At 42.7% G+C, this 25659-nt stretch overlaps 2 protein-coding genes and 1 long non-coding RNA gene across 4 annotated transcripts in view; 1 reads left to right on the top strand and 2 right to left on the bottom strand.

Annotated features, from left to right (window-relative positions):
• HECA (hdc homolog, cell cycle regulator) overlaps positions 1 to 6663 on the top strand; it is a 28238-nt gene extending 21575 nt beyond the window's left edge. Inside the window, exon 4 of the mRNA XM_061378352.1 lies at positions 2578 to 6663. Coding sequence (XP_061234336.1) covers positions 2578 to 2742 — 165 coding nt within the window. The 3' untranslated portion in view covers positions 2743 to 6663. The remainder of the gene's footprint in view (positions 1 to 2577) is intronic.
• Positions 6664 to 8215: 1552 nt separating this feature from the next.
• LOC133225685 (uncharacterized) lies at positions 8216 to 10670 on the bottom strand. Its single transcript, XR_009729236.1, has 2 exons — positions 10581 to 10670; positions 8216 to 8363 (listed from the first exon to the last, which is right to left on the bottom strand). It is a non-coding gene; the product is annotated as an uncharacterized LOC133225685 (long non-coding RNA).
• An 11479-nt stretch (positions 10671 to 22149) lies between these two features.
• TXLNB (taxilin beta) overlaps positions 22150 to 25659 on the bottom strand; it is a 35404-nt gene continuing 31894 nt past the window's right edge. For both annotated transcript variants that reach the window (XM_061378461.1, XM_061378460.1), the window contains one exon: positions 22150 to 25594. In XM_061378461.1, the coding sequence (XP_061234445.1) occupies positions 24782 to 25594 (813 nt within the window). In that variant the 3' untranslated portion in view covers positions 22150 to 24781. The remainder of the gene's footprint in view (positions 25595 to 25659) is intronic.

Here is a 25659-nt window from a genome sequence, read left to right as displayed (position 1 = left end):
TCTTTTCCAGCGTGTACCTGTGAGTGCAATACAAGACAGCTGACCAAGTCCCTATGCCTTTGTCTTAACTTATGAGGCCCAGTGGCCTATAGCTAGACAAAGGCCAGTGATCAGTAGTTACATTTTTAAATAAAGCCCCTTTAAGTGTACTAACAATTAAATCTGATGCTTAGGATTATCACTAGCAAGTATGTTCAGTATCTGGTATAATTCCAGTAGTAACAATTGTAATCACAGTTGCACATTTCCAGCAGGTGTTTCATGTATGCAGGTTTCTTTTAGTTGGTTGAATTGTGTTTTACCATAATTGTAGCAAAAAAAAGCCAATGGATTGGAAAGGTCTAAAGTGTCTTTGTGCTTAGAGACTACCCAGCTCTGCTTAATCTTAGCCATGGCTGACTCTCGTGATGGTACTCTGGCACAGCCTGCAGCAGCTTATTTTTCATTAAATGCTCACTGAATCTATACCTTGGGTGAGAAAGATCCAAAGCCTGGGCTTACTGCAGAGTAGACATCTGCCTGAGGGAGCAGGATCATCAGCATCCAAGAAAATTGGTCATGTGATGGGCAGAGCACTCTGTTGTGCAAGTAGGGGTAGACAGCCACGGAAAAAGCATTTGTCTGGGAATAGCTCAGTGGTCCACTGAGATGCTCAGGAGAGGGCTGTTGCTTCTGGTGTTGTTACTGACTTAGGACAAGAGCCTTGCAAAGTCACACTCACTCAAAGTGTGATCACTTCATGGTAATGTGTGTGCTTCAGAGCAATCTAAAATACCATTTTGTCAGTATGTGAAATGCCATTTTACTTTACTTTCAACATACTTAACAAAATGTGTTGCTCAAAAGACAAGTGGTATTGCTGCTACTGGTTAAAATGACATTGACAACGATTATAACTAAAGACAGAGATATTGCCTCCAAATTTAGTGCCTCTTGAGACTGACTGTAACCTTCTTTAAAAAATAGGCATTTCTAAAGATAAACCACTGATGCTGATATGCTAGCTCTGTAAAAGCCAGCAAATTTAAATGTGAATTGCTTCTGTTGAATGTACAAGACAAGAATTAAGGTCTCATTATACGAGAGCCTTAATTATATGATTAATGGGTAGTGTGACAGTACATGGTAAGTAATAGAACTGACTATGAAATCATTAGCTGCAGTGACTGTGATTGCCAGATAGCATGCATTAATGTTTCACCATGATTGGTACAGATGATTCTGTGCATACAGAGGAATGACATTTAAATATGGTATATGATTTATTGTCCTGGTAATTTTATTTTGTATAGTTGCATACCTTATTTCAAAGTATTTAATCACACATTACAAAAGGGCATGTAGGATAATGAGTTGCAGCCACTGTCAGATTACTAGCACCTTGTTGATGTGCTGGATAGTAGCAAGAGGGAAAGCAACATTTTACTGAAAAAAAATTCCTACAAATTCATACCGTACTAGATTGTATTTCTTGAAATTCCTGCTTTTCAAGCAGAGCAGCTGGTTGTGGAGCTGGTGGTTTGTTTCTTTTTGAGTCTTGTCTCAGTGGTAATAGTACTTTAATAATTTCTTCTTCTCATCCCAGGAAAATTCCTTAAATCAAGATTGCCATAGAAAATGTTTTTTTGTTCTTTGCAGTGAAGAGCTGAAGCTTTCATTAGTGTATTGGGCTTTAAGTGAGTTTAAGCTATGGCGCAGCTCAGGCCCCCACTGATCATCTGCTACCTTTACTCTTAAACTCCTTTATAATCTCAAATCCCTTCTGCTTCTTGTGCGTATTTCAAATGGCCTGCTGAGCTTTCACACCGCCTGTTGCTTTCTTTACATCAGCTGGGCTAGGTTTCTCAGCTAGGTTTCTTCTGAAGGCTTACTTTTTTCGTTACTTCTGAACATTAATAGCTCTGTCTGTCCTCACCCTTGACCTTTAATTATTTCTCATATCCACCCAGTTGATGTTGGATTTTATAGAATACTTTGTGTCCTTGAAGTGATGTTTAGTTTGTATAACCTGATATGTATTATAAATGTTTAAATAGATACTTAAAGTGATACAAAACCATGCCGTGCTGATAAAGTAGATCGAGCTATAGATTTGTTAAGACAAAAGATTAAAATGCTGATTTATTTCATAGATCATGTTCAAACATCAGCCTAAACAGTTGAATTGCATGGCACAAATGTAAAACTTCTCTCTTCGCTTCGGGGCTTCATTAATGATTTACTGAGACAGCACTTCTTGTGCTGGGGATTGAGGAATTCTCTCAGAGATTAAGCAACACAAAACAATCATTTACATAAATAAACTTTGAAATTCACTGCCTCCCATCAGTCAGAGTGGGAGGTAACCTACTCTCCAGAATTCAGTGATAGTATTTCATGTGGAAAGTGTGTATGCCTGCAAGTTACCAGTCCTGGTGAGGAATGTCTTTACCATCAGATCCTGTTGTTGCTGGTTTTCTGACTTACCCCTTGTCCTGCCAGGGAGGGCTGGGCAGGGACTGTGTGTGATGCCCTTGTTTTCAGTGGTGAGTATGGTTATTTCAAAAGGGATTTTTTTGTTTCTTTGTGTTTTTACAGGCTCGACTGAACTGTAAGCACTGTGGGAAGCCAGTAATAGACGTACGGATTGGCATGCAGTATTTCTCTGAATACAGCAACGTCCAGCAGTGTCCCCACTGTGGAAATCTAGACTACCACTTCGTGAAGCCATTTTCTTCATTTAAAGTTTTGGAGGCTTATTGACGAAAGCTTTGCTTTAGTGATAGCTATTTTATGGGTATTTCAACTTTATTACATATCTTTTTATAGGATTCATTCTGTGATGAAATTTAATTTTTTTTCTAACTGAAAGAGCAGCTTCTTTGTGTACATATTAATATGTATATATACATGTTGTTAAAACCAGAATCCTCCTGACAAGATCTCTGTGAAGGTTGGAGGCAAGCCAATTTAATGGCCTTTGAATATATCCTGAGTGGGGGGTAAAGTTCAGCTAAAAATGATTTGGGTTTATTTTTTTGTATAATTGTAATACAGTTTATAGAAAGGGTATGGGGAGACATACAGGACAGAGAAATATGTCCTGTTGGAAAGTGGGTAATTGTGTAGGGGCTGTTGTCCCTCCAGCTTGGTGGAAATGGGAAATCCCTGGAAAGAAACCATCCTGTTACTGTTGAATTCCTTCAGCCTTTTCATCGGTTCCCACGGGCACAGGAGCTGGCCCTGTGCTGCCAGTTGCCTGAGCAGGCTTGCTTTCAGATTTCCTGAGATGGAGTAAACTAAGGTATCGTGACAAGTGAATGTAAATGTATGCCAGAAAATGCAATATTGAAATGAATTATTTTTTTGGCATAGTGTCTTCCTGCTGTATGCATTTGGTGTGTGTTGCCTTCACTGATGGACCGTAGGGCAATAGTGCTGCTTCCACTGGGGCTGTCATTGTGTCCAGCCAGCTCATCTGTCCATACCAAAACAAGCTGGAGGTCTTAAAATGCTTTATTTAAAGGTGTTTCTTCACAGCCATTTTTTGGGGGGAACAGGCTGAGCCGAATGGGGATGTGTTTGTATGTGTCTGCTGGGGCTGGGGCTTTGCTGCCTACTGCAGACTGCTGTGGCTGGTGTGGAAGGACCATGAAGCAGGATCTGGGCTGTCAGACCCGCAAGAGCTGAGAGGTACTGAATACAAAATACAGCATCGCTTTTTATAACAATTAGTTTCTGCACCTTTGTCTTCCAAAATGGCATTAAGTCCAGGATGTAAAAACTCGGAGACTATGCAGACTTGGCATATTACTGTCTATATGCCTGTGTGCTGTATGAAATAGACTATGCATTAGTCAGTGAATTTGTATCAGAGGGCTTGGCTCTGTAGACTCTGCGGTTGTTGTAGACTGCAGTTGTTGTTTCTTGGTTCCCATTTCTTCCTTCCTTAAATAAAATTTTTAAAATAGGTCATCAATCTTTTGCTTGGTTTCTCGAGGCTATTGAGATTTACAGGAGAGTTGGGGTTTTTTTTGCTTTTCTCCGTAGTGTGTTTATGGAGCGTTTGTCCACTTGAGAGGTGTGGGGTTTGTTTCTATTTACAAGGTAGGATTTTTTGTTCCTTCTGAAGTTATTTTGTTTTTTTCCAAATACAAATCTTTTAAAAGAGTGTATCTGTTGAAATCATGATCCTGAAAATGGCCCTAATACTCTGCCAACCCTGGGAAAGAAAACAAAAAAGTCAGATGCCAAACAAGTGCTTCATATGCTGGTCTGAGAATTATGTTTTCTGCTAAGTTAAGAAATTGATGTGCTTATAAAACTAGAACTGAATATCCATGTTTCTTTGTGCATAAAAATGCCAAGTTCACAGTTTTATTTCCTGGAGTCTTCACTGCAGAATTAGCTCCTTCTAGTGTTAGCCACTCTTCTAGTAATACTCAAGCTGCACAGAGGGCTTATGTTAGTACAGATGACTTACTGCTAACTTGAGTGGTAATGTCCTTAGAAGCCAGCCAGCAGATGTTAATGGTATTCTCGTCTGGACTGTCTGTCTTGTACAGTTACACAGCCTAGTTAGCTGTGCAGTCAGATTTCCCATATGGAGAACAACCATAATTTGAATTAACTGCTTGAGGAGGATGAGCCCTTTAGCTTTGGTGCATTGAGCAACCTGATGGAGTTAGGGTGGCTAATAAGGTTTGGAGTCGTGTTGCCTGGCAGTACCATGAGAACCAGACCAAATGGACAATGGGTAGACTGTTCGAGCAGTCTGAAATCACACAGCAAAGACAGCTTCTGTAATGAGAAAAACTAAAGGATACATCTGTTACTGTAGTGTTTGTTCTTGAGTGCCAGTCACTCATGCTGTGAGTCTAGGGTGTTAATTCCCACATGGGCTACATGGTGCTCTGTATCCACTTTTTATGCACTTGAAGAGGGGAGGTGCCATGGTACAATGCACGCAGTAGGGGAGATGTGGCATCTGGAGTCTTTCTAAATACTTGTTTATTTGGTTTCCTTAGAGTAGCTTAATTTATCATTCTGTTTTTTAAGTACTTAGATGCCTCTCCAGACGTGTGTGTGACAATCGAGAATGAGTAGACATGGAAAAAAGGAATTTGGCTAGCTTTAAAAACACAATTGTGTGCAAGGTTGCACAGGATATTCAGGTCAAAGCAAAGAACGCAGCAGAGTGAGAAAATGGGAAGGGGTAAGCATATTTAAAGTCTTAACAGTGACAAGGACTTATGTACAAATTCATCCAAGAAAACCATTTGGTTCTCCATCAGCTTTTCCTTTTAATTCTGCTGTTCACTGAATCTTGTCTACCACTGGAGGAAATGCCTGTTTTCTTCCAAAACACATCTCTCCACTGGAGGCTAGCAGCACTCATAGCACTGTAAAAATTATCCTCGATGGAAACCAGCTGAGCTATGGAAAGATTCCTCTGAGCTTTCACTCTAAAGTAAATTGTAGAGAATGCTTTCCCTGCTTTTTGCTGGTACTGAAAACTGGTCTTCGGTTACTGCAAAATGCAGTATTTTCCATAACATGCATCAGATGTCAGTGAAGCAGTCAGGCCCACCCTTTGGCCATGAGAGCTTCAGCTGGGCTTTGCATAAGTGGAAAGGCAAAGGTAACTTTTTTGGGACCTAATAGCTACTTCTGAGTTTAAACTAGACTGCAGTTGATTTGCTTTCTGCCTTGATGAGCACTGGAAGTTGTCATGATCTTTTAAATGTGTCAAAAGGGAAATGATTTCCCTGGCTCCTTGCTTAGCTTATTTGGCTAAAGTTTATTCTTCATTACCTTTCATTTTTCTGATACTGTGTAGGTTTTTTTAATCTGGCCTGTGATCAGATTAAATTGCGCCTGAAATACGGTTTGTAAAAGAGAATACAGTCCTCTGGATTTGGAGGTTCATTCTACTCTTCATTAGTGCACGATGCTCCTTGAGATAGTAATAGGAGTTGCATGTGCAAATGCTTTTCTTTCCAGTAGTTAACTGTTTTCCATAGGAGAGGCTTGCATTTAGATAGACTTCATGTTTTGGATGTATAAAAATGAATTAATCCATCAGTGGGGTGTTTAAAATTAAATTTTGGTAACCATAACTAACATGATGGACATCTTTCACATGCTCATGTGTAATTTGACATCTACCAAACTGAACAGCCTGAAATTCTTGTTCTGCCTAATGCTGCAGAGTCATTAGAACTACAGTATTCTATAGCTAGCCCATAGACTATCCTATAGTCTATTTCCATTGACATCTCCAGTAGTAAGCATTGTATTCCTTATGAATTTAGTTGGGAAAACAGGGACTATTCCTACAAGGGAGGCATCTAGTCCAGTTTCTTTTCTCTTTTTCTCCTTTTTTTTTTTTTTTTCCTTTTTTTCTTTGTTCTTTCCCATGTACTCTTCATTTTGCTGTACTAGGTAACTGAGAACAAACATGTTGTAAGGTCACTGGTGAGAAAACCCCTCACAAATATACTTGTCCATAAAGGTTTCTTGTTGAGACATTCTTTGCACTTTTGCAGGTGGGAGAATATGTACATAGCAAATGAATGTTGATGAAATTAAAATAATTGGTTATTATATCATTTGCGTGTGTTGTTAGAGAATATTTTGTTGTGACTTCTCTGTATTAAAAAGTAATAAATACCAGACAGCTAACAGTGTGGGTTCTTCTTTCCCCCTTCTTCTCTTGACTATTTATTACTCCTGCTCTTTATAGAGAAACTTACTCTAGTTGCCCTAAGTATTAAAGGGCACAGAGAAGACAGATTTTCAGTGTCAATTAAAATGAATTTTTGATGTCGTACTGTACTAAAAGGGATAGAGGGAGGTGTTGTGTACCCTTGCAAAACAGAAATCTTGTTCACTTTGTTGACATAGAAATGCTCTCCCTGTAGTGTAGTATGCCTTTTAGGAGCTGATTCAGGAATACCTGTGTGCTGCACCGGCCATTGGCTGTGGGGATGAATAGATGACAGAGCGTTGAATCCTTCACTTCTGGTTGAGCCTGTTAATGGAAATATGCCCTCCTGTGCCTGAGAAATATCAGAAGGGCTTCTCTAGGGGGTAACACAAGACGGCAGCACAAGGTAAAAGGTTTTCTACGTTACAGCTGAACACTTCACCTCTGAAACTCTGTTGCAAGGGAAGGAGCCTCAGATCCTTGCTTCCTGCATAAGGTTTTCAGCAGTTCAACTAACCATCTAATCATACATTTCAGCAAACCTTGCTCCATATGCTTACAGCATGAATTTTCAGCCCTTGCGTATTACCACAGAGAAGTTCAGGAAGGATGTAAATGATCAAGGCAATCTGGACTTAGATAAAGCAAATACTGCCACAGGGGAAGGAGGGCCACAGCTTGAGAGAGAAGTGTGATTTGGGGATTGGAAACACTAAAGAGCCAGCCGTAGTTGTCCAGGTCTAATTTTGGAAGCAGATTTTGTAGCTGGCTTGAATAACCTTGAAGCTGAAAAACTGTATGTTGTGTTAATTATGAAAAGCACTTTGGATAGCTAGCTGCCTCTTAAAGATCTGTTTGCAAGGTGAAAATATAAATAAGTTGCCATCAAGTAATTGCAAGTGATTCCATATCGGTATTTTGCTGAAGGGATCTTAGGTCATGGTTTAAGCCTATGTGGAAAAACTAAATGAAAATTAATGGAGACTGTTCCCCTAGTTTAATTACTGCAGTCGTTACCACTTTTGGTAGTGAGCATTAAAGTGCGAAGCTTCAGGTTTGATCTGCTGCGGTAATTACTGTGTTGCTAAAAGAAGCTGAGTAGCATTCTGGGAATGTGGAGGAAAGAAAAAGTTACTGAAAAAAAAAGCTTTTCAAGCTGTTACATGATAGTGTATGTAGTTAAGTAGGGGTGGCACAGGCAAATTGGGGTAGGAGCATGCTTGGGCTCATGTTCCTGCTGGAGGCATCCCTGATTGTATCAGAGGAAGTGAATGAGCTATTCAGGCTGCCATATGTGTGTGGGTGTGTGCACCTAAAAATACATGTCCAGGTTTCACACAGCTATATTCATATTTGATTTCTATTCTTACAGAATTCTGAGAAACAGCTTCTGTTCATTCTGATGCTAGTAAAACCTGGCCGTAGAAAACAAAACTTGCTTTCCAAAACAGCCGCAGCTGCTGTGCTTTGTCATTGACTTGATACGTTAGAATTTTTTGGCATTAAATATGTGTATTAGTCACTGGGTTTCCTGCACATTCGCTTTTCATTCAGGGATGGCCAACCAACATCAATGGGATGTGCAGAGAAACTACAGCTGGTATAGCTCTCAGCCGTAGCAGCATCGAGGAGTAACTCTCAAGCCATGTTCCAAGGAGAAATTTGCCCCTTCCTCCTATGAAAAGAAAGGTTTGCTCTTAGGAAGGCACCTGCTGGAGTGCTGTGTATTCAAGAGTTTACATCTGGCTCCATTATCTAATGTAACCCTGAAGCTGTTCCCTTTTGTTAAACATGCAGTGCACTTGTTTTCTTGTGAGAAAAACATGTGCATGGATCACATCCATCTTGCTGCTGCTGTGTCCCATTTTCCTGGCTACACTCTCATTTAACAAGCAGTTGAAAAAAATAAAAAGCTCCAGCAGGATCTTTTCAAAATAAAAACCTGGTTATCCAGTTACAGAATAACAAATCAATGCTGCCTTTGTGTGATGCCTGCATGACTCTTACTAACACAACAGTCGTAACTGTGGAATGGATTCTTTGGAGATAGAAGGTAATCCAGCCATAAAATTGGGGAGACTTAAGTAATAAACTAAATTGCCAACTACTTCTGACTTTTCTTCAGTGCCTGAGCTTTTAAGTGAGTTTGGCTCCAACCTAACTAATACCTTGTGTTTGGCATGTGATTAATAGCAGGCTCAGTTTAATTGCTTGGGACTTGTTCTGAGAAACATCCCTGCTAGCTGATTACTTGTATAATGTTCACAGGCCTCTAAATCCCCACATGACAAACTGATCCTTTTTGTATTCGTGTGTTTAGGAAGCATCATTCTGTTGGCACAGGACACAAAAACTAGTTGAGGTTACTCAGTGGTTCTGAGAACAGCTCTTCCTTTCCTACGTCTTCTATAAGACTTGGAGGCAGATGTGCTCTGAGATCAGAGACGAGAGGAAGATCAAGAAACTGAATCAGAATTGAGGGTGAACATTTTAATAATGAGGAAATGTTTTCTTTAAAGCTTTGTTTAAATGGTTGTTACGGTTACAAGCTCTGTAACCAGGATACTCCAGTTACACAAATAGTAATTTAGCTTGCTTTTTAATCTCATTCTTCTGCCAAAGAATATATTGAACTACATGGGAGTCTTTCCTTGCCATGGGGCAGCGTTTCCACTCAGTGCAGTCAGCTCTAGGTTGGCTGGCTGGGCCAATGAGGGAAAGGGAGCAGGCTACAGACCTTGGCGTAGAGCTCTGGAGGACATGGGAACCAACTGGTTGGTAGCAAAATACTATGTAAGCTGTAATTCACTGCTGAAGGCCGTATGGCAGCCAGGCTGGTTGGAGTACAAGTTAAGTGCAGAGCAAGGGGCATTTCATGACAAAAGTTCTATGACAGTTTTTCCTGGTGTTTTTGTATGCAGTCCTCACTTAAAAATTTGTCAGTGTTTGTAACTTGCTGAATTTAACTTCCTGTAGCTCTGGCTGGAAGTCCCTATTCTGCTTCTTCACCTCTTCCCTGTCACTCATGTTGTGGCTGAAGGGGTGCTCACAGTCAGGGGAATATGGACCTGGCTCCTTCCAGACCCACTAAGCTGGCTGTCCTGGGTTCAGCAGTAGCAGTCATTTTTCTCCTTCTTAGTAGCTGGTGCAGTGGTGTGGTTTTGACTTTCAGCCTGAGAACAACGCTGATAACACCGATGTTTTCAGTTGCTGCTTAGTGATGTTTAGTCTGACCAAGGACTTTCTGAGCCTCATGCTCTGCCAGGGAGGAGGGGAAGTCAGGAGGAAGCAGAGACAGGACACCTGACCCAAACTAACCAGAGGTATTCCATATCACAGCGTGTCATGCCCAGTATATAAACTGGGGACAGTTACCCGGAAGGGCTAAATCACTGCTTGGGTCAGGCTGGGTATCAGTCGGCAGGTGGTGAGCAGCTGTATTCTCTTCCCTTGTTATTTCCCTTATCATTATTATTATTGGTGGTAGCAGCAGTGATTTGTGTTATACCTTAGTTACTGGACTGCCCTTATCTCAACCCATGGGAGTTACATTCTTCTGATTCTCCTCCCCATTCCTCTGGAAGTGTGGGGAAGAAGAAGGGTGGGGAGTGATCGAGCAGCTGCGTGGTTCTGAGTTACCGGGCTTAAGCCACAACACTAGCTCTGCACCTCAATGCTTTGCAGGTAAGAGATGCAATGTGGAGAGGCTGAAGCCAATCCTGGAGAAGGCCACTGTGGGTATGACTGAGCTGAACTATTTTGCCTCTGTGTTCTGCCTCCCTCATCTATAATATGCTTGTGACCTGCTTCTGAGGGCTATTTGTCTTTAAAGTTTTGCATGGAAAAGGAAGGGGAAAAAGAATGCCCCTGCTGCTGCGTGTCAGTGGCATACCTATTGCTCAGGGGAACATCAAGAATCATGAGTTTGCTCAAACTTCTTGTACTACATAGATGTGTCATGAGGGTCCTTGCTTCATTACTCATTTTCTGGAGAATGCTGGGGACATACTGTTACCATTGTGATGTGACTGCTTAGTGCAAGGCATTATGCCTATGGAGGTAGAGCAGCTACACAGCGGGTGCAGCAGGATCACCCAGCCATCTTTCTGCTCTTGAGGAAGATTCTAATAGAAGGAGCTTTCAGGAGCTACCTATCTGTGACACGAATAAATGATAAAAGAATAGCTTCAAGGGAGCAGGGAAGCCAAGCTGGGGTTTTTTAGCTGTCCTCTGTCTCCTGAAGTCCGTTGAAATGGTGGTATGCCTGTTTATGCCCTAAGAAGATTTGTACTAGTGCTTCAGATAGATAATTGTTGAACATCAGAAATTCAGAGTACAGGTACTGCTGAGAAAAAGTACTGTATAAATTAGTCTAGTGTTTGGCAGTTCTCTCATTAGCAAGGACTTCTTAATAAGAATTGTGATTTTCTTACTAATGAGAAATTACCCTCCAAATCCTTTTCATGGGAAGACAATCAGAAGTCTGACTTAGTAAGGTGAGGACATTTGGCTTAAGGCATGAAAGAGGTGATGGGAGAATGAAGATCTTACTTCCCGTCTAGAGAGCGTAGAGCAGAGCATGGTAGAAGAGAGGAATGTCCTGACACAACAGACTGGAGAAAAGGCAGAAAGCATTTTGGTGAAGATGGGGAGACCTTCAATTAAGGTGTTCTATGGCTAGTTTGGTTTGCCTGCAACACAAAATATGGCTTGGGGGAAACCTTTCAAGTACAGAAGGCTTCCTTTGGTGTCTCTTGCTATGACTGTCACCAGAGCTGTTAGGAGTTAATACAAGTAGCACTAGGTACAGCCCAGTGCAAGAACACCTTGAGAGCAGACTCTGTGGGTTGCACTGAGCTTTTGCTGAGGATTGTGTCTGAGCACTGGCCCTCTCCTTGGTGGGAATGGCAGTGTTGTCACGGCCTCGCTGGAAGTTTGTTATCTGTGTGGATTTTGGCATGCTCTGTGTCTGACCTCTGATGAAAATGTGCTGGCAGGAGGGGAGCACGGGAGGACCCAGCCCTGCTCTGCTCCTGCACTGAGAGCACGGCTGCTCTGTTTTCGCCACTTCGCTGCCACCTCTGTGCAAACACAAAGTGGCTAAAAACCCTAAAGCAGCTGGACTTCCCAGGCTATATTACTGAATCCTCTCTCCTGCCTTGTGCTCAGCTGCTGATTAGTGGAAACGTAGTTTTGTGAGCCCAGCCAGAGAGAGATGGACAGATTTTGAAGTGGGTGTGTATAATCTGCAAACCTGCATTTAGTTCTGACTGTTCTGACAGAAGTCAGGGCACAATAAGTGTACATGTAAGAACTTGCACTGGTTTAACTGCATCAATTTGAAAATGGATGGGCATGAACAAGACCCAAAACCGTGTGTATTGCACTTTTGAAAACCTGCAGTGTGGTAGTGAGGACCCCAACATAAGCCTGACTTTCCTCCATAGTACTGTCACTCCCTCTGACTGCCATAGGCACACACTGCACCAGCACAGGAGAATATATTTCAGACAGGTTCAAAGCTGAACCAGGGGAGGTTTGGACTGGACATTAGGAAGGATTTATTCACTGAGAGGGTGGTCAAACACAGGAACAGGCTGCCAAGGGAGGTCGATGCCCCAAAACTGTCAGTGTTTAAGAGACATTTGTCCAATGCCCTTTGCAACATGATTTAAATGTTCATAGAATCACAGAATCAACTTGGTTGGAAAAGACCTTTAAGATCACCAAGTCTAACCATTACCCCAGCACTGCCAAGGCCACCACTAAACCATGTCACTGAGGGGCTCATCTACATGGGTTCTGAACACTTCCAGGTGATTCCAGGAGTTCCCTGGGCAGCCTGTTCCAATGCCTGACCAACCTTTTGGTAGTGATTTTTTTCCTTATATCCCATCTAAACTTCCCTTGGTACAGCTTGAGGTTGTTTCCTCTTGTCCTATCACTTGTTACCTGGGAGAAGACACCAGCCATCTCCTTGCTCCATCCTCCTTGTAGAAGTTGCTGTTGGTCAGCCCTGAAGTGGTCAGGCAGTTGCACTAGATGATTGTTGTAGGTCCCTTTTAACTGAAGCCGTTTAGTTCTGCTCCATTTCATTCCATTCTATTCTACTCTGGCTTTTCAGTGTAGGCTGGTATGACAAGACATCTTTGCAAGACTGGCTTAAGCTTCTTAACCTTTAAGGATTAGAAAAGACTTTTGCTTATTTTGTTTTCTCTGGTTGAATGCAACACACATGGGTGCTTTAATCAAGTCCTCATGGTGCTGCATTTTTCTTCTTATTGATCCTTATAGCATTTTGCCTGGGAAGTAGGAGCAGTATATGCGGAAAGTTCATACAGCTGTGTAAATGTTATTGTCAACAAGTACTGCTCTGCTGAAGTCTTGGACAGATTTGCCAAAGCAGCAGGAGAACTATATTAAGCGTAGGAACCTGAGATTATGGGTGGTACACTCAAGTAGCTGATGCTGTGTCACACATCCAGTTGGAGCTGCACCAGCAAGGGAGTGAGGATTTCCAGCGGATCTGGATGAACCCACCTGTTTGCCAACAGTGGCTCCTCCACCCAGCTACACAGCTGCCTACATAGTCATCCTCTGAGCAAAGACACGTCAAAATGACCTGGTTGCTTGAGCATTTTCCCACGTAAATCTAAAGCTTCCTGATTTATTTTCACCAGGCTGGTTTAAGAAATGAGTACATGAGCTGCTACACTGGCAAAATCAGTGAGAGGTTAAGCTGTGGTGGAGTTCATGGTGAGGTACTGGAAAGACTAGGGGATAAATGGGATGTGGAGGCTGCTTCACTTGGATGGTAGCAGCTCAAGCAGGCAGAGAACTCACTGCTGCAGTTAAGCATGTACTGGGCTCTATTGTCCTGAAATAGGCGTGTCCCAGTGTCACTGCAACAGAAGAAGAGCTGGGTTTATTCAGCCTAGGGGAGGGAATGAACTGTTCATCCCCATAGGGGGGGATGAACTGATGTCTAACTAATGATGAGAGGCTATGGAGAAGACAGTGATACACAGTGGCAAGGTGAGAGGCCAAGGGCATTGGCTGCATGAAGAAAGATCAGAAAGAACAAAAAAAATTTCTCTGTGAAGGTAATCAGGCATGGGAACAAGTACCCAGAGATGTGTAATCTCTACCTTTGGAAATATTCAAAAGTGACAGGACCTGAGCAACATGATGTAACTTCAGAATGGGCCCTGCCTCCCTTAGGAAGGCAAGATGGCCTCTAGAGGTCCCCACCAACATAAAACATTCTATGATTATAATTTTTGATGGCATTTTAAATTAGATGAAAGCTGTTAATCTCACTGAGATGTAACTGTTGCTTGCACTCAAAATAACTCACAACTATGTTCACTACCCAAATTTTACAGGTGGAAAGGTGAGGCAGAAAGATCATTCATTTGTGTGGGATGCAGCAAGGATCCCAGCTCCTCTTCTTGGGGGAGAAGGCCAAGAAGCAGAGCAGCTTTGTTACAGGGTTTCCCTGCAGCTGTGGTGTTACAAAGCTTACACCATCAAAATGCCTTACTACAGGTCTGTAAGTCTGTGTACTTCACAGCTATAATAGAACATGCTACATCATATGACATGTTACATTAATATATAATTAAAATATTAGTATGGTATAGGTTAATTCACTAGTAGCTGTGGAGGACACTGTTCCAGCAAGAATCCTTACTGGCATATGTGTAACAGAGACGTGGAAATAGATAATAACAAACATAATAAACTGAAGATGCGGAAAGCCTGGGTGGGTTAATAGCAGCCACTGTTCTGCACAAGCAAAGTAAACGTGATCTTTTATCAAAAGAGAAGTCCAATCTCCTTTCTGGGGAGCTGGCTGAATATAGGAGGCTGTTGTGTACTGAGTTGGTAAATTGCAGTTATATTAATCTATATGTTGTGGATGTATTTAATGATGCAGATAATGATAGATGGAGAGGAAGGAGTTGACAGAGGCAGGTGCAGAGGGCTGCTGCTGAGTGAGATATCTCTCATGATGGCAGATCCATCTCTTCCTTACTCTATGTCAAGCTGCTATTTCTGTTGTCAATACTTTTCTTAACAAACTTTCTAACTATACAGAATAGCACCAGTCAAAAGTGTGGTTTTGTGTAATGGCCAGGCAGCCTAGCAATAGTCTAGAAACACAAATGTAAAACCAAAACTGTCTCCAAGTGATGTAATTCAGAAGCAACCCCAAATTTCAGGAGGTAACCCTGCATTAGCAACCCACAGAAAAAGCCTGCTTCTAATAAAAATGACACAGTCTTTTTTCCTTTCTTTGAAACAAATACCTCATTTTCTTCACATTACATTCAGCCTCTGGTGTAACAGAAAGATGAGTCTTTTGTGTTTTGTGATGTTGTGTTCTATAGATGTTGATTTAATGACATTTTGTAGTACAATCAGCAAAGAAAGAAACACAGTACATTGATACTGCTGAGAGAATTTGCCAGTTAGGATCTACCAGAATGACTGGGAGCAGAAAAACGATCCTTGAAATCTGAACAATAACCTTGCTGCTGGCGCATGACCTGTTCTCATGTGTGAGAACCCAGGGTGTCCACATGGATGCATGAGAGTGTTCATTCTCTTTGTGAACAGAAGATGTAATGCACAGTTCCAAACACTCGAGCTGGTCATTATCGTTATGTGTTTGGTACTGTGCCTTCCCTGTCTTTTGTGCAGAGGGTCAGACTGAGATTTAAAATACAACTTCTCAAATTCTGTTTTCAGTCCAGGAGACTTCTTCTAAAACAGTCAGTGGAAAGGCTATCATTAACTCTGCTCTGAGAATAGCATACGCTCCAGAGTTAACACCCAAATGTGTGGATTCCTGCACAAGCAAAGGACAGGTGAAGTTCAATTGCCAGTTACTGTGGCCAGAATTCAGGTTATAGTTTCATGATATACTGTCACAAAAAATCCCCAATTGGATCACTGCAGTGATCTGTGTTAAAATTAGCTCTTTCTGGTGGTGATGGTGGGGTATTTTTAACTGAATCGTTTGAGCGACCCAGTTCAAGTGCAGCCGTGCAGGAGCATGCTGGCGAGGGCAGCAGGTGCAGTGTACGGGTGGGAGCAATGCCTTGAACAGGGGAAGAAGCTGTCAGTCATGTTACTGCTAGAGCCAGCATGTTACTTCTGATTCTGTGAAAACTGGTGGAATGAGCCGGGAAGGGGTAGCTGAGTAATATGGGGACTAGCACAGCTTGACTGGGGATAACTGGGACTTGCTGCAGGTGTTTTTCTGTGTATGATTGCTGTGGCACTAGAGGTGTTCAGCTCGGGACTTTGTTTTTCTGAGTTAGAAACTGAGCTAGCTGGCAGTCTGTAGGCTGAAGCTTTCTGGTGTGAGCTGTACGGCACCAGGACTTAAGCTGGGAAAACAGAAATTCCAGAAAACTGGTGAACCTCAACAAATGCTGATTTTTAAAAAGCCATTGCTTTTGTTGTTGTTTTTAGCGATACCCTTCAAAGAGAGGGATTGAAAAGGGGACTCAGCACCACAATGGCCAAGTTAATGTTGTTGGCACCTGGCAAATCATGGAATGATAAAGCTAGGAGGGACCTTGATAAGCTCCTTATCTGGGTGGGGTCAGGATGGTCTGTGTGCCCAAGTTGCACAAGGCAGCTCTCCCAGCCCTGTGTGCATAGCTCACCACAATGAGCTGGCACGTGGTGATGGGACCTCAGAGATCTCTCCAGTCCCTTGGAGCCTAGACCATAACCCTTACTTAAAGAGGTCCACAGTGTCTTACAGCACACATTTTCCCTCTGGGCTGCAAAGGCAGATGCTGCCACAGCCTGCCATTCAGGGTAGCTTTTTTTGGCCTAGAAAACTGCCAAGCAAAGTGAAAGTGATGCTGATGTGCAGTGAGTCACCTGCACCCCATTTTGCAAAACAGCTGACAATATAATACCTTGACTCTGCGTGTATATTGGTGTTTTGCACACCGGGTAATAACGCCACCTGTGGGACAGCAGTGTGAAAAAAGAGGGATCTGCCATAGGAGCAAATCGGCCTATGTGTTATTGATGCGTGGGCAGTATGGATGCTCAAAAGCCTTTAACTCCTCTCAGCTTCCATACTGAGAGGAGCACTAACACCCCAATTCTGTAGTAAGCCAGTTTTGGAAGCCCTCAAAATATAGGTTTTGTTTTCTTTGCGAGATTAATTTTCTGCCAGGTGTCCTGGGTTCAGCAGTAGCAGTCATTTTTCTCCTTCTTAGTAGCTGGTGCAGTGCTGTGGTTTTGACTTTCAGCCTGGGAACAGCACTGATAACACCGATGTTTTCAGTTGCTGCTCAGTAATGTTTACTCTGACCAAGGACTTTCTGAGTCTCATGCTCTGCCAGGGAGGAGGGGAAGCCGGGAGGAAGCAGAGACAGGACACCTGACCCAAACTAACCAAAGGGGTATTCCATACCACAGCATGTCATGCCCAGTATATAAACTGGGGGCAGTTACCCAAAAGACTCAGATCACTGCTTGGGTCGGGCTGAGTATCAGTCAGCAGGTGGTGAGCAGTTGTATTCTCTTCCCTTGTTATTTCCCTTATCATTATTGTTATTGGTGGTAGCAGCAGTGGTTTGTGTTATACCTTAGTTACTGGACTGTTCATATCTCAGCCTGTGGGAATTACATTCTTTCAATTCTCCTCCCCATTCCTCTGGGAGCGGGGGGAGGAACAAGTGGGGGAGTGATCGAGCAGCTGCGTGGTTCTGAGTTCCTGGCTGGGGTTAAACCATGACACCAGGTTAAACCCCAAATCATCCTGCATCTGGCTCAAGGGGTGACAGCACCCAAATGGGAGAGGAGGCTGTGATACCCATCAGAAATGGGGGAAGGAGGACTCCTTCTTAAAGAAATAACTAATACCCTTCTCCTCGCAACAGTCTTCCATCTGGTCCTGTATACTGGCTATGGCTATGGCAATAGGGAGGTCACGCTTCAGGTAGCACTGTGATTAAGTAGTAAGTGAGCAGGATTTTTGTACACCTTAGCTGATCTAGTAGCCTGCTGCTACCAGAAGGACTATCGGCACTTTATCCATCAGTGCACTGACATGCTGGAAAACCATCCTTTTTTCCTTATCTGGATTACTTTTCTGTTGGGTTGGTGAGTTACATCAGTTCATAAGGGAGCCTGATAAGCTGACGCAGAGGAGGGTCTGCAGAGCTGTAAGCTGGTGAGAGGAGCAGGACATCCCCCGCTGTGAAGACAAGGAGCTGTTGCAGCAGCAGGTGTTGTGAGCCCTGACCCAGATCTAGTGTGAAATGAAATCTGAATCTAATCATACTTTATTCTATTTTTACCAAGAGCTACCAAGCAAGCAGAATAGGTTTAGGCCCGTCATTGGGTGGGAGAAGTGTGAGAAAGAGTAAAGAGCTGCAGGAAGTGGGTGAAGAAATCATAGCATTATAGGATGATTTGGGTTGGAAAGGACCTTAAAGCTGCAAACCCCTGCCATGCGCAGGGACACCTTCCACAAGATCAGGTTGCTCAAAGTCCCCTCCAGCCCGGCCTTGAACACTTCAAGGAACGGGGCAGCCACAGCTTCTCTGGGCCACCTGTGCCAGGGCCTCACCACCCTCACAAGAAGAATTTCTTCCTAATATCTAATGTAAATCTACCCTCTTTCATCTTAAAGCCATTCCCCCTTGTCCTGTCACTACATGTCCTTGTAAAAAGTCCCTCTCCAGCTTTCTTGTAGGCTCTTTATGGGTACTGGAAGGCTGTTATGAGGTCTCCCTTGAGCCTCCTCTTATCCAGGCTGAACAACCCCAATCCTCTCAGAAAGAACTCTTTTGATAGCAGAGATGGTGCTCTGCCTTTCATCCTTCCTGAGGAGAGGACGTGAGCTGGAGCACTGTAGCACTGGTTTGGAGGAGCTGCAAAGCAGAGGCTGTGGCCACATGTGGTCAGTAAAGATCGGGTTTTTTGGTACTTTTCCTAAAAGCAGCTTCATTAAATGCAGGGTGTTGGCCAAATTCTGTTTGTGTAAATCCATTCTGTCTCTCTCAGGGCCCCTGAAGTATTTTATTCACTTCATGTTCACTTCATAGAAAGAGAGGACTTGCTGATGGTGTGGTAATTCAGCCCCTCGGATGGATTCTCATTGAACAATCAATGTGTGGAGCTGGCTTTCGATTTACTCCCGCAAGGAGCTGGACCTGTACTTTCTGCTGATGGCAGTGCCAGAATTATTCTTTCTATTACCAGATCAGTTTGTGGTTGGATTCCACTCTGAAGCTTTATACCTAGTGAAAGTCTCTGCCCTAACTCTCTGTATTTCTGCAGCATATTGCTGTTGTGTTACAACCTAGAGCAGGTGGCCCTCAGCCTGAAATGAAGACATAAATAATTCCTTAACATTAGTACTTGAAAAGCATTTTGGGATCCTATGAAGGCACTCTCTGCGGTGTATTTTGGTAATCAGTGTATAAAATGATTCATGAAAAGAAGAGGGCTTCTTTAACATCCTTCCCTCCCCCCTATTTTTCTTCCCCCCCCCCCGAAAAAAGGAATATTCTAGTAATACAGAACTTATTTGCTTGATCAGTGGATGTGAGGTATTTTCTTTCTCTCTTCTTTTTCTTATAGCTCATGGCTACAAGGTGCAACATTTTAGCACAACTTCAGAATCATTTTCAGTGCTGAGTGTAGAGTGTTTTGCTAAGACTGCCTTTCTCTCAGGCTGGATTGCAAGTATTTCATCTGCACGTCAAAGCTGAAGCCTACTAACTTTGTCAGAGACAGACCTGCACTCAAGCCTCTCCATTTTCTTAAGTGTAAAAATATTTTCCATAGGATAAACAGAGATAGCAACTTCAAATCAGAGATGCATGAAGAAATAATAATAATAATATCCAAATGCAAGAAAAGGTAAAGCCTTTCACAGTCTTCCAGTCAGGACTACAAGCAGCTGTGGCAGAGAGTGAGGATGATGTGGTTATTGCCTCCTTACGGGACATCTGTTCCTTATGGGACACAGAGCACATGCCTCATTAGGCAACATGAAAAGGTGTATGTGCATGCCTTGCTAGCATCATCAGAGTAAATCCAGGACTAGCCTGGATGAATGACTTCAGTTTCTCTGTCTGGGCATGTTTGCACTATGTGGCTTCCTTGAGTAGGGGCAAAGAGCAGTCCCTTTAGACCCTTGTCCATACATATTTCTGAACCTCTACCTCTTTTGGCTCTTTGCATGTACTTCCAGGTCATCTACAAATATAAGCACTGTGGAACCTACTCTGCTGATGTAGAAAATTACTCACAATACCCTGGCATCTTTCTCTGCCACCCAACTTCCAAGGTCAGGATCAAAACGTAAGAACCTCCACCATGTGTGAGCTGAGGAACTGGTCCATGTTTTCTTCATCCATCTGTGGCCCGCAGGCAATTACCACTTGACTTGCTGTGTTGGGTCAAGTGTGATGAGCGGCCGGGGCTGCAGGGTGACCTGAGCTGTCAGCCATGTGAAGCTGTGAGCAGTGGGGACTGTGGATATTGACATTTCTGGGTTCCCCTGGGGTTTGAGCACTGACTGAGCACAAAAAATTCAGCAGAAAGGAAGCCCGCCAGTGCAGCAAGCACACTTTCTCCATGTCTGCCCTTCCCTGTCCTTCCAACTATCTCATTCAGCTGGCACGTGCTGATTTTAGCGGGCAGGCTGACTTGAGGACAGGGTTTTCTTCATTCCTCATGCTTGCCCTTGGATCAGCAAAGATCATGGGTGAAAATCAGTATGAATGGCAATGCAGGGGTAGTGTGTGGGCCCAGGAGAGAAACAAGTCCTGCTGCTGTTTCCTGGTAGAATAAAATCTAAATTCAATACCGATGAGCACAGCGGTGTTAATTGTAAAGAGAGAGTGATGGTGTGAATCCAAATATGATTGCATATGTGGTGGATTGCAGGCTCATTGACAAAGTGAATTTAAGGATGACATCAATAATGAAGCCTAGAATAAAAGTTGCACTGTATTTTGGCATGTTCTGGGTCATTTGCATTACTGCTGCAGTTCTGTCATCTGGATTGTATATTCTATGCCCGTGTCTACTTCTGTTCAGTTTTGTGGGAAAAGTTAAGTTGAAACAGATCAGCTGTTTCATACTAAGCTCTCATCAGCAATATTTACCATTACTGTGGCATGCCATAGGGATCAGAAATTAGGTGAGAGGGTCGTGTTAGCATCATGGATATAATTCTAGCTGTCATCATGAAAATCCCCTCACATTTGGATAAACTGTGGGTTATTGAAGAATGTTGTGCTTTACATGTTCAGGAGGGGAGCTCATGAATTTTTGCGGTGACAAAGGTCAGGCATGTAGAAAGGGAAAATATTTTTGTACTTTCCTTGAAACTTTTGCAAATATAGGTTGTTTCTGGTTTGGAAGTAGTGCAGCAATGGATGGTTTTAGTAAGGAGAATATAACTACCATCATCACCTTTCCTCACCCTGAAATCTGTGCCTGGTGGTGTGGAATTAACTGTGTGAAATAAAAGCAAGACTGAAGGAAGCAACCACAGCACACACCAGGACTGGGGAGGCTGGCTGTATCGGTAGAAGAATGATAAGGATGATCACTAGGGAAGATGCATGTCTCACTGCTACTTACTGCCTCTGAAAGACCACAGAAATGTGGTGGATTTCTGTGTTTGAGTGCAGAGATACCTGAGGAAAGTGCAGCAGAGCTGATACCCAGACTGCAATCTCAAAGGCTTTTCAAAAGGACATTGCTACCATACAGAGGCAGTTTTATATTGGGTATCAGTACAAGAAGAGAGCAAGAGGAGGTCAGCAATTAACATTGAAAAGGAATGAGAAAGGTTAACACCCAAATCTGTGATGATGTTGGTGGTTTGACCTGCCAGTCTGATGTAATGGATGACAAACAGGTGCATGGTTAAATCTTACAGATTTTCTACCTCTATGCCTCTTTAGCCTGCCACAGCTTTATAGACCATGAGATTACACATAAAACTCCCTATAGTTTAACTATAAATGCTCCATCCATCCTGGGATCAGCCAGAGTTTTCCCTAAATTGCTTCCTCCCATCTCTTGCAAACATGTGAGGCCAAATCCTGGAACTAAAATCAGGGAGGGTCACCCTCCTGTTCTTTCAGTGTTGCATGTATGCACTGAGAACAAGGAGAAAACCGCTGGGGAAAAATGCAGTTGGTGCCTGGTATGGAAGTAGAGAAACAATAGGTATGTGGGTAGAAACTCACAGAGTAATAGGAATTGCAAGTATGTGAGTGTTTTAGATGCAAGAATTAAAAGGGCGAAAATGAGGAAGGTGGAATAGAGTGGGAGTGATTTTCCCAGAAGGCTGTGTAATTATTCATGAGGGATGATACTGTAAGAATCAATCATAACTATGTAGGAAGTTTTTATCTGTAGGATCCTTGTCTCCTTCTTGCTGAGGTTGGAAGGGATGAGGCAACAATTATACAATTAAAGATGCAACCATAATGACTGCACAAAATGGAAGCAAGTTAAAGTTGCAAGGCCATGTTGATCATTATTATTATGTAATTGAATATTTGAATGTATAAGAAAACTTAAACAACTAAAGGCACTCTAAGGGCCGACTTGAAGAAAAAGAAGTTGGCTTCCTGCAGGTAATTAATAGAATGGCAAAAGAATCAAACAAGACTAAGAAAGGAAAAAAGCCATTAACGCATATATAAATTATGTTAGTTTTAAAAGTCACCCTAACAACAATCAAAACTTGTAATGGAAACTATATTTCTACAGTCTTAAGTCAGTGGAAACTTTAAAAAGTGTATCAGGTGAGTATAACTTTTAATCTTAGGATAAGGATTTGTTACAGGCTAACTTTTTCACAAACACATAGCTGGCTTGGCTTTCAGAGATGACCATTCACTGAGGGCTTTGAATCTGAACATTTGGTGGAATTCATGGCCTGGTTTAGACACCTAATAATGGACATTTTAAATTTAAGCTAGTTGTCTTAGGCATGCTGTAGAACAAGCAAAGAGAAAAGGCATCTTCAGAGGGAAAATAATTTCTTGTTTTGGATGCCAGTTTTACCATGAGATGACCTGTCCTTGAAAGATGCCTATTCTTCTCTACTGCTTATAAAAGAAGCTTAAGGTAACTAAGACTTGAATTATCTACTTTCAGGTGATTAAAGACATGAAATAAATCCTGTCAGTCTTGATATCTAACATAAGGCATCCACATTTGAAAACTGTAGTCATAGCTGTTTGTAAGGCAGTATCAAAACAAACTGCTGCAAATCACACTGTATACTCCAACAGTTAGCTCTCAAAAAGGCTCGGCCAAGCAGTGCGAACACAGACACAGACGTACTTAACCAGGGTGTGGGCCATGTTGGCAGTAAGCAAACATTCAAACTGTGCTTTTGGAGGATGGTGGGCTGGAAGGTCTCTGTGACCGCAGTCTCCCATGGGCTGCCAAAGATGGCATCTTTTCTCTTGGTTTACCTGTATTTCAATTTCAGCTTGAATGAGTTGCTTTGTCTTCTGGGGCTTTGTGGTATATATCTATAAACATGGGTTTGTTTGATTGTAACATTTCCCTTTCCAGACTCTGGACATCTTGTTTAAATGCTCTTTTCAAATTTCTAAGCTATCCAGCTCAGATTCCAAAAGGCCTAGACTGGATCCGGAGGAAGGAGATGAGAAACAAGAAATATGCCAACAGGATTTTTTTAATCTTCCAGAAAGTCTTCTTACTGTCCTTGCTTGTGACCATATAGCTCTCTGGGTAGGTACCCTCTCTTGTCCCCTTTTTTTTTCATCTTTGTTCTTGGTGCCAGAATGAACCAGTTTCTGACAAGGTGGCTGTATTATGATGGATGTGTTGGCAGGCAGACAGGAAGATCTGGCTAGACAAGAGAGGGGATGAAAATAGCCTGCTCCTGAAGGTGTCTGTGAGACAGATTCTTGCATTCCTGGTACCTTTTATTTTTGCTTCTGGGCTATTTACTTGTGTTTCACTACAGCGAACAGGGTGACAGGTGAGTGTGCGCAGCCTTCTGGGGGCATCAGCACAGTCAGAAGCAGCAGGAGGAAGTTGTTGTGAAGAGGGTCATGTGGCTGTGACTGGGAGAGATGACACCATTCAGAAGCATGATCTTAGGGGTATCTTCTGGAGTATGTCCTGGTACCTTCTAGTGTATCTCCAATGTGTTCCTCATCTAGAAGCTGGGATCTGGCAACCAACTGCTGAACTTTTGACCCCATCTGTGAGCTGGAAATACTCATAAACCCCTCTCTTTGGTTCATGATCCCAAACAGCTTGACAAACTAGCAGGTTTCTGTTGGATACAGAAAGGGGGTTGAGACCCCTACCTTGGGAATTGTGATCAATTTATAAGTTGCTGTTGTTTTCAGCCATTTTATGAGGAATCTAGAAAAGATCTTCTCCCCTCCCCTGCAGTTCTGCTGAAAACAAAACCTCTTTTAGAACACTAAGCAGAAAACAGTGATTCAAGGTAAGGCTAAGGGCTTGTGGGTGTTCAGGCCACAGTGCTGAGTAGTAGCTTGCTCATACAAAAATTCACCTTTTGCTATTGCATCTTTCCTTGGATACGGCTGACCACATTGATGGTTTCACTATTTTACTTTGTAACTACAGATTCCTTTCACCTCATTTATGAAAATCACTATGTGTCCAAGTAGGCCATATTTTACACAACCTCGTAACAGATATAATTAATGATGAGTCTTTAAATATATGTATGTGAATAGCAAGGATTTTTGAAACATGAAACTTCAACACTTTAAAATTGTTTTGCTGAATTAGATGACTCATCATGCCTGGGAAAAAAGATCCTGTAATTTCATTGTATTTTCCTGTCATTAAGAAAATATGCTTCAAGGAGATGAAAGACAGCAAAATTTGCAGACCCATTATTACTGGATAGTGGTAGCAAGGAGAATTGCATTACATTTGCTACAGATATGTGAGTGCGTTTTAGCACCCACTTTTTGTTTCTTTAAAAAAAGAAAGGTATCAATTTAGAGGACAAAGTAGAGTTGTGGTTTTTAGAGGACAAGGTTGGACACACCAGCATCTTCAATCCACTGCTTCCATGTCTGTGTCACCCATTTCCTCTGAGGACTGACCTTGGACAGACTGCTCTGCTGGGTCATCCACACACTCTGCAGCTTTTGGTGGACTTATTGTGGGTGCTGGCATATTCTCAAGGGGAACAGGCATGTTTTGTGCTGGTATTGGCAGGTTTTTGGGGGTTGTTGGCATGCTTTCAGTGGGTTCTGGCATGTTCGCAGTGGGTACTGGCACACTCTTGGGCGGTATTGGTGCACTTTCTGTGGGTACTGGCACTCTTTCTGGAAGCACAAGCATGCTTTTGGTGGGCTTTGTCATGTTGTCGGTGGGTGTTGTAGTATTTTCAGTGGGTGCTGGTGTGCTTCCAGGGGATGCTGGCATGTGTTCAGTGGGCGCTGATGTGCTCATACTGGGCTGCTCACAGGGATTCTCAGCCTCCGACTGTGGGGTTAGAGGAGAGGGGAGCTCTGGCACCAGGATGGCATTACATGTCTGAGGATCACTGGCCTCTGGATTGCTGCTGTTGCTTGGGATGGACCCCTCTGCCTTATGGGACACCCTAAAGGCTTCAGCCAGCTCCTTCAGCATCCTCTCATCATTATCGTGCAGCTCAATGCTTGCCTGCTCAGAAGAGGAAGGGCTTCTATCAGCATCATCATCTTCTTCTAAGATGTCATTTCCATTCACTTCTTCAGGGAACTGTGCTTGCTTTATTTTTTTGTACAATTCGTTCCTCTCTTCCTGCAGAGCCCTGCAAAGGTTCTCTAGCCTCTGGATTTTTAGCACGAAGCATTCATATTCCTTGGTCCTCATGGCTTTCTGTGGTCAAAGACATTAGACAAAGGTGAGAACCGAGTCTGGGTGCATGCAGTCCCTTGGTGGAA

Source organism: Neopsephotus bourkii, unplaced genomic scaffold, assembly GCF_033783945.1.
Source record: "Neopsephotus bourkii isolate Nb327-2 ecotype Australia unplaced genomic scaffold, CSIRO-AGI_Nbou_v1 NB_1765, whole genome shotgun sequence".
NCBI lineage: Eukaryota > Metazoa > Chordata > Aves > Psittaciformes > Psittacidae > Neopsephotus > Neopsephotus bourkii.
The sequence above is the reverse complement of the archived record's forward strand: the minus strand, read 5'-3'. Positions and strand labels throughout refer to the sequence as shown.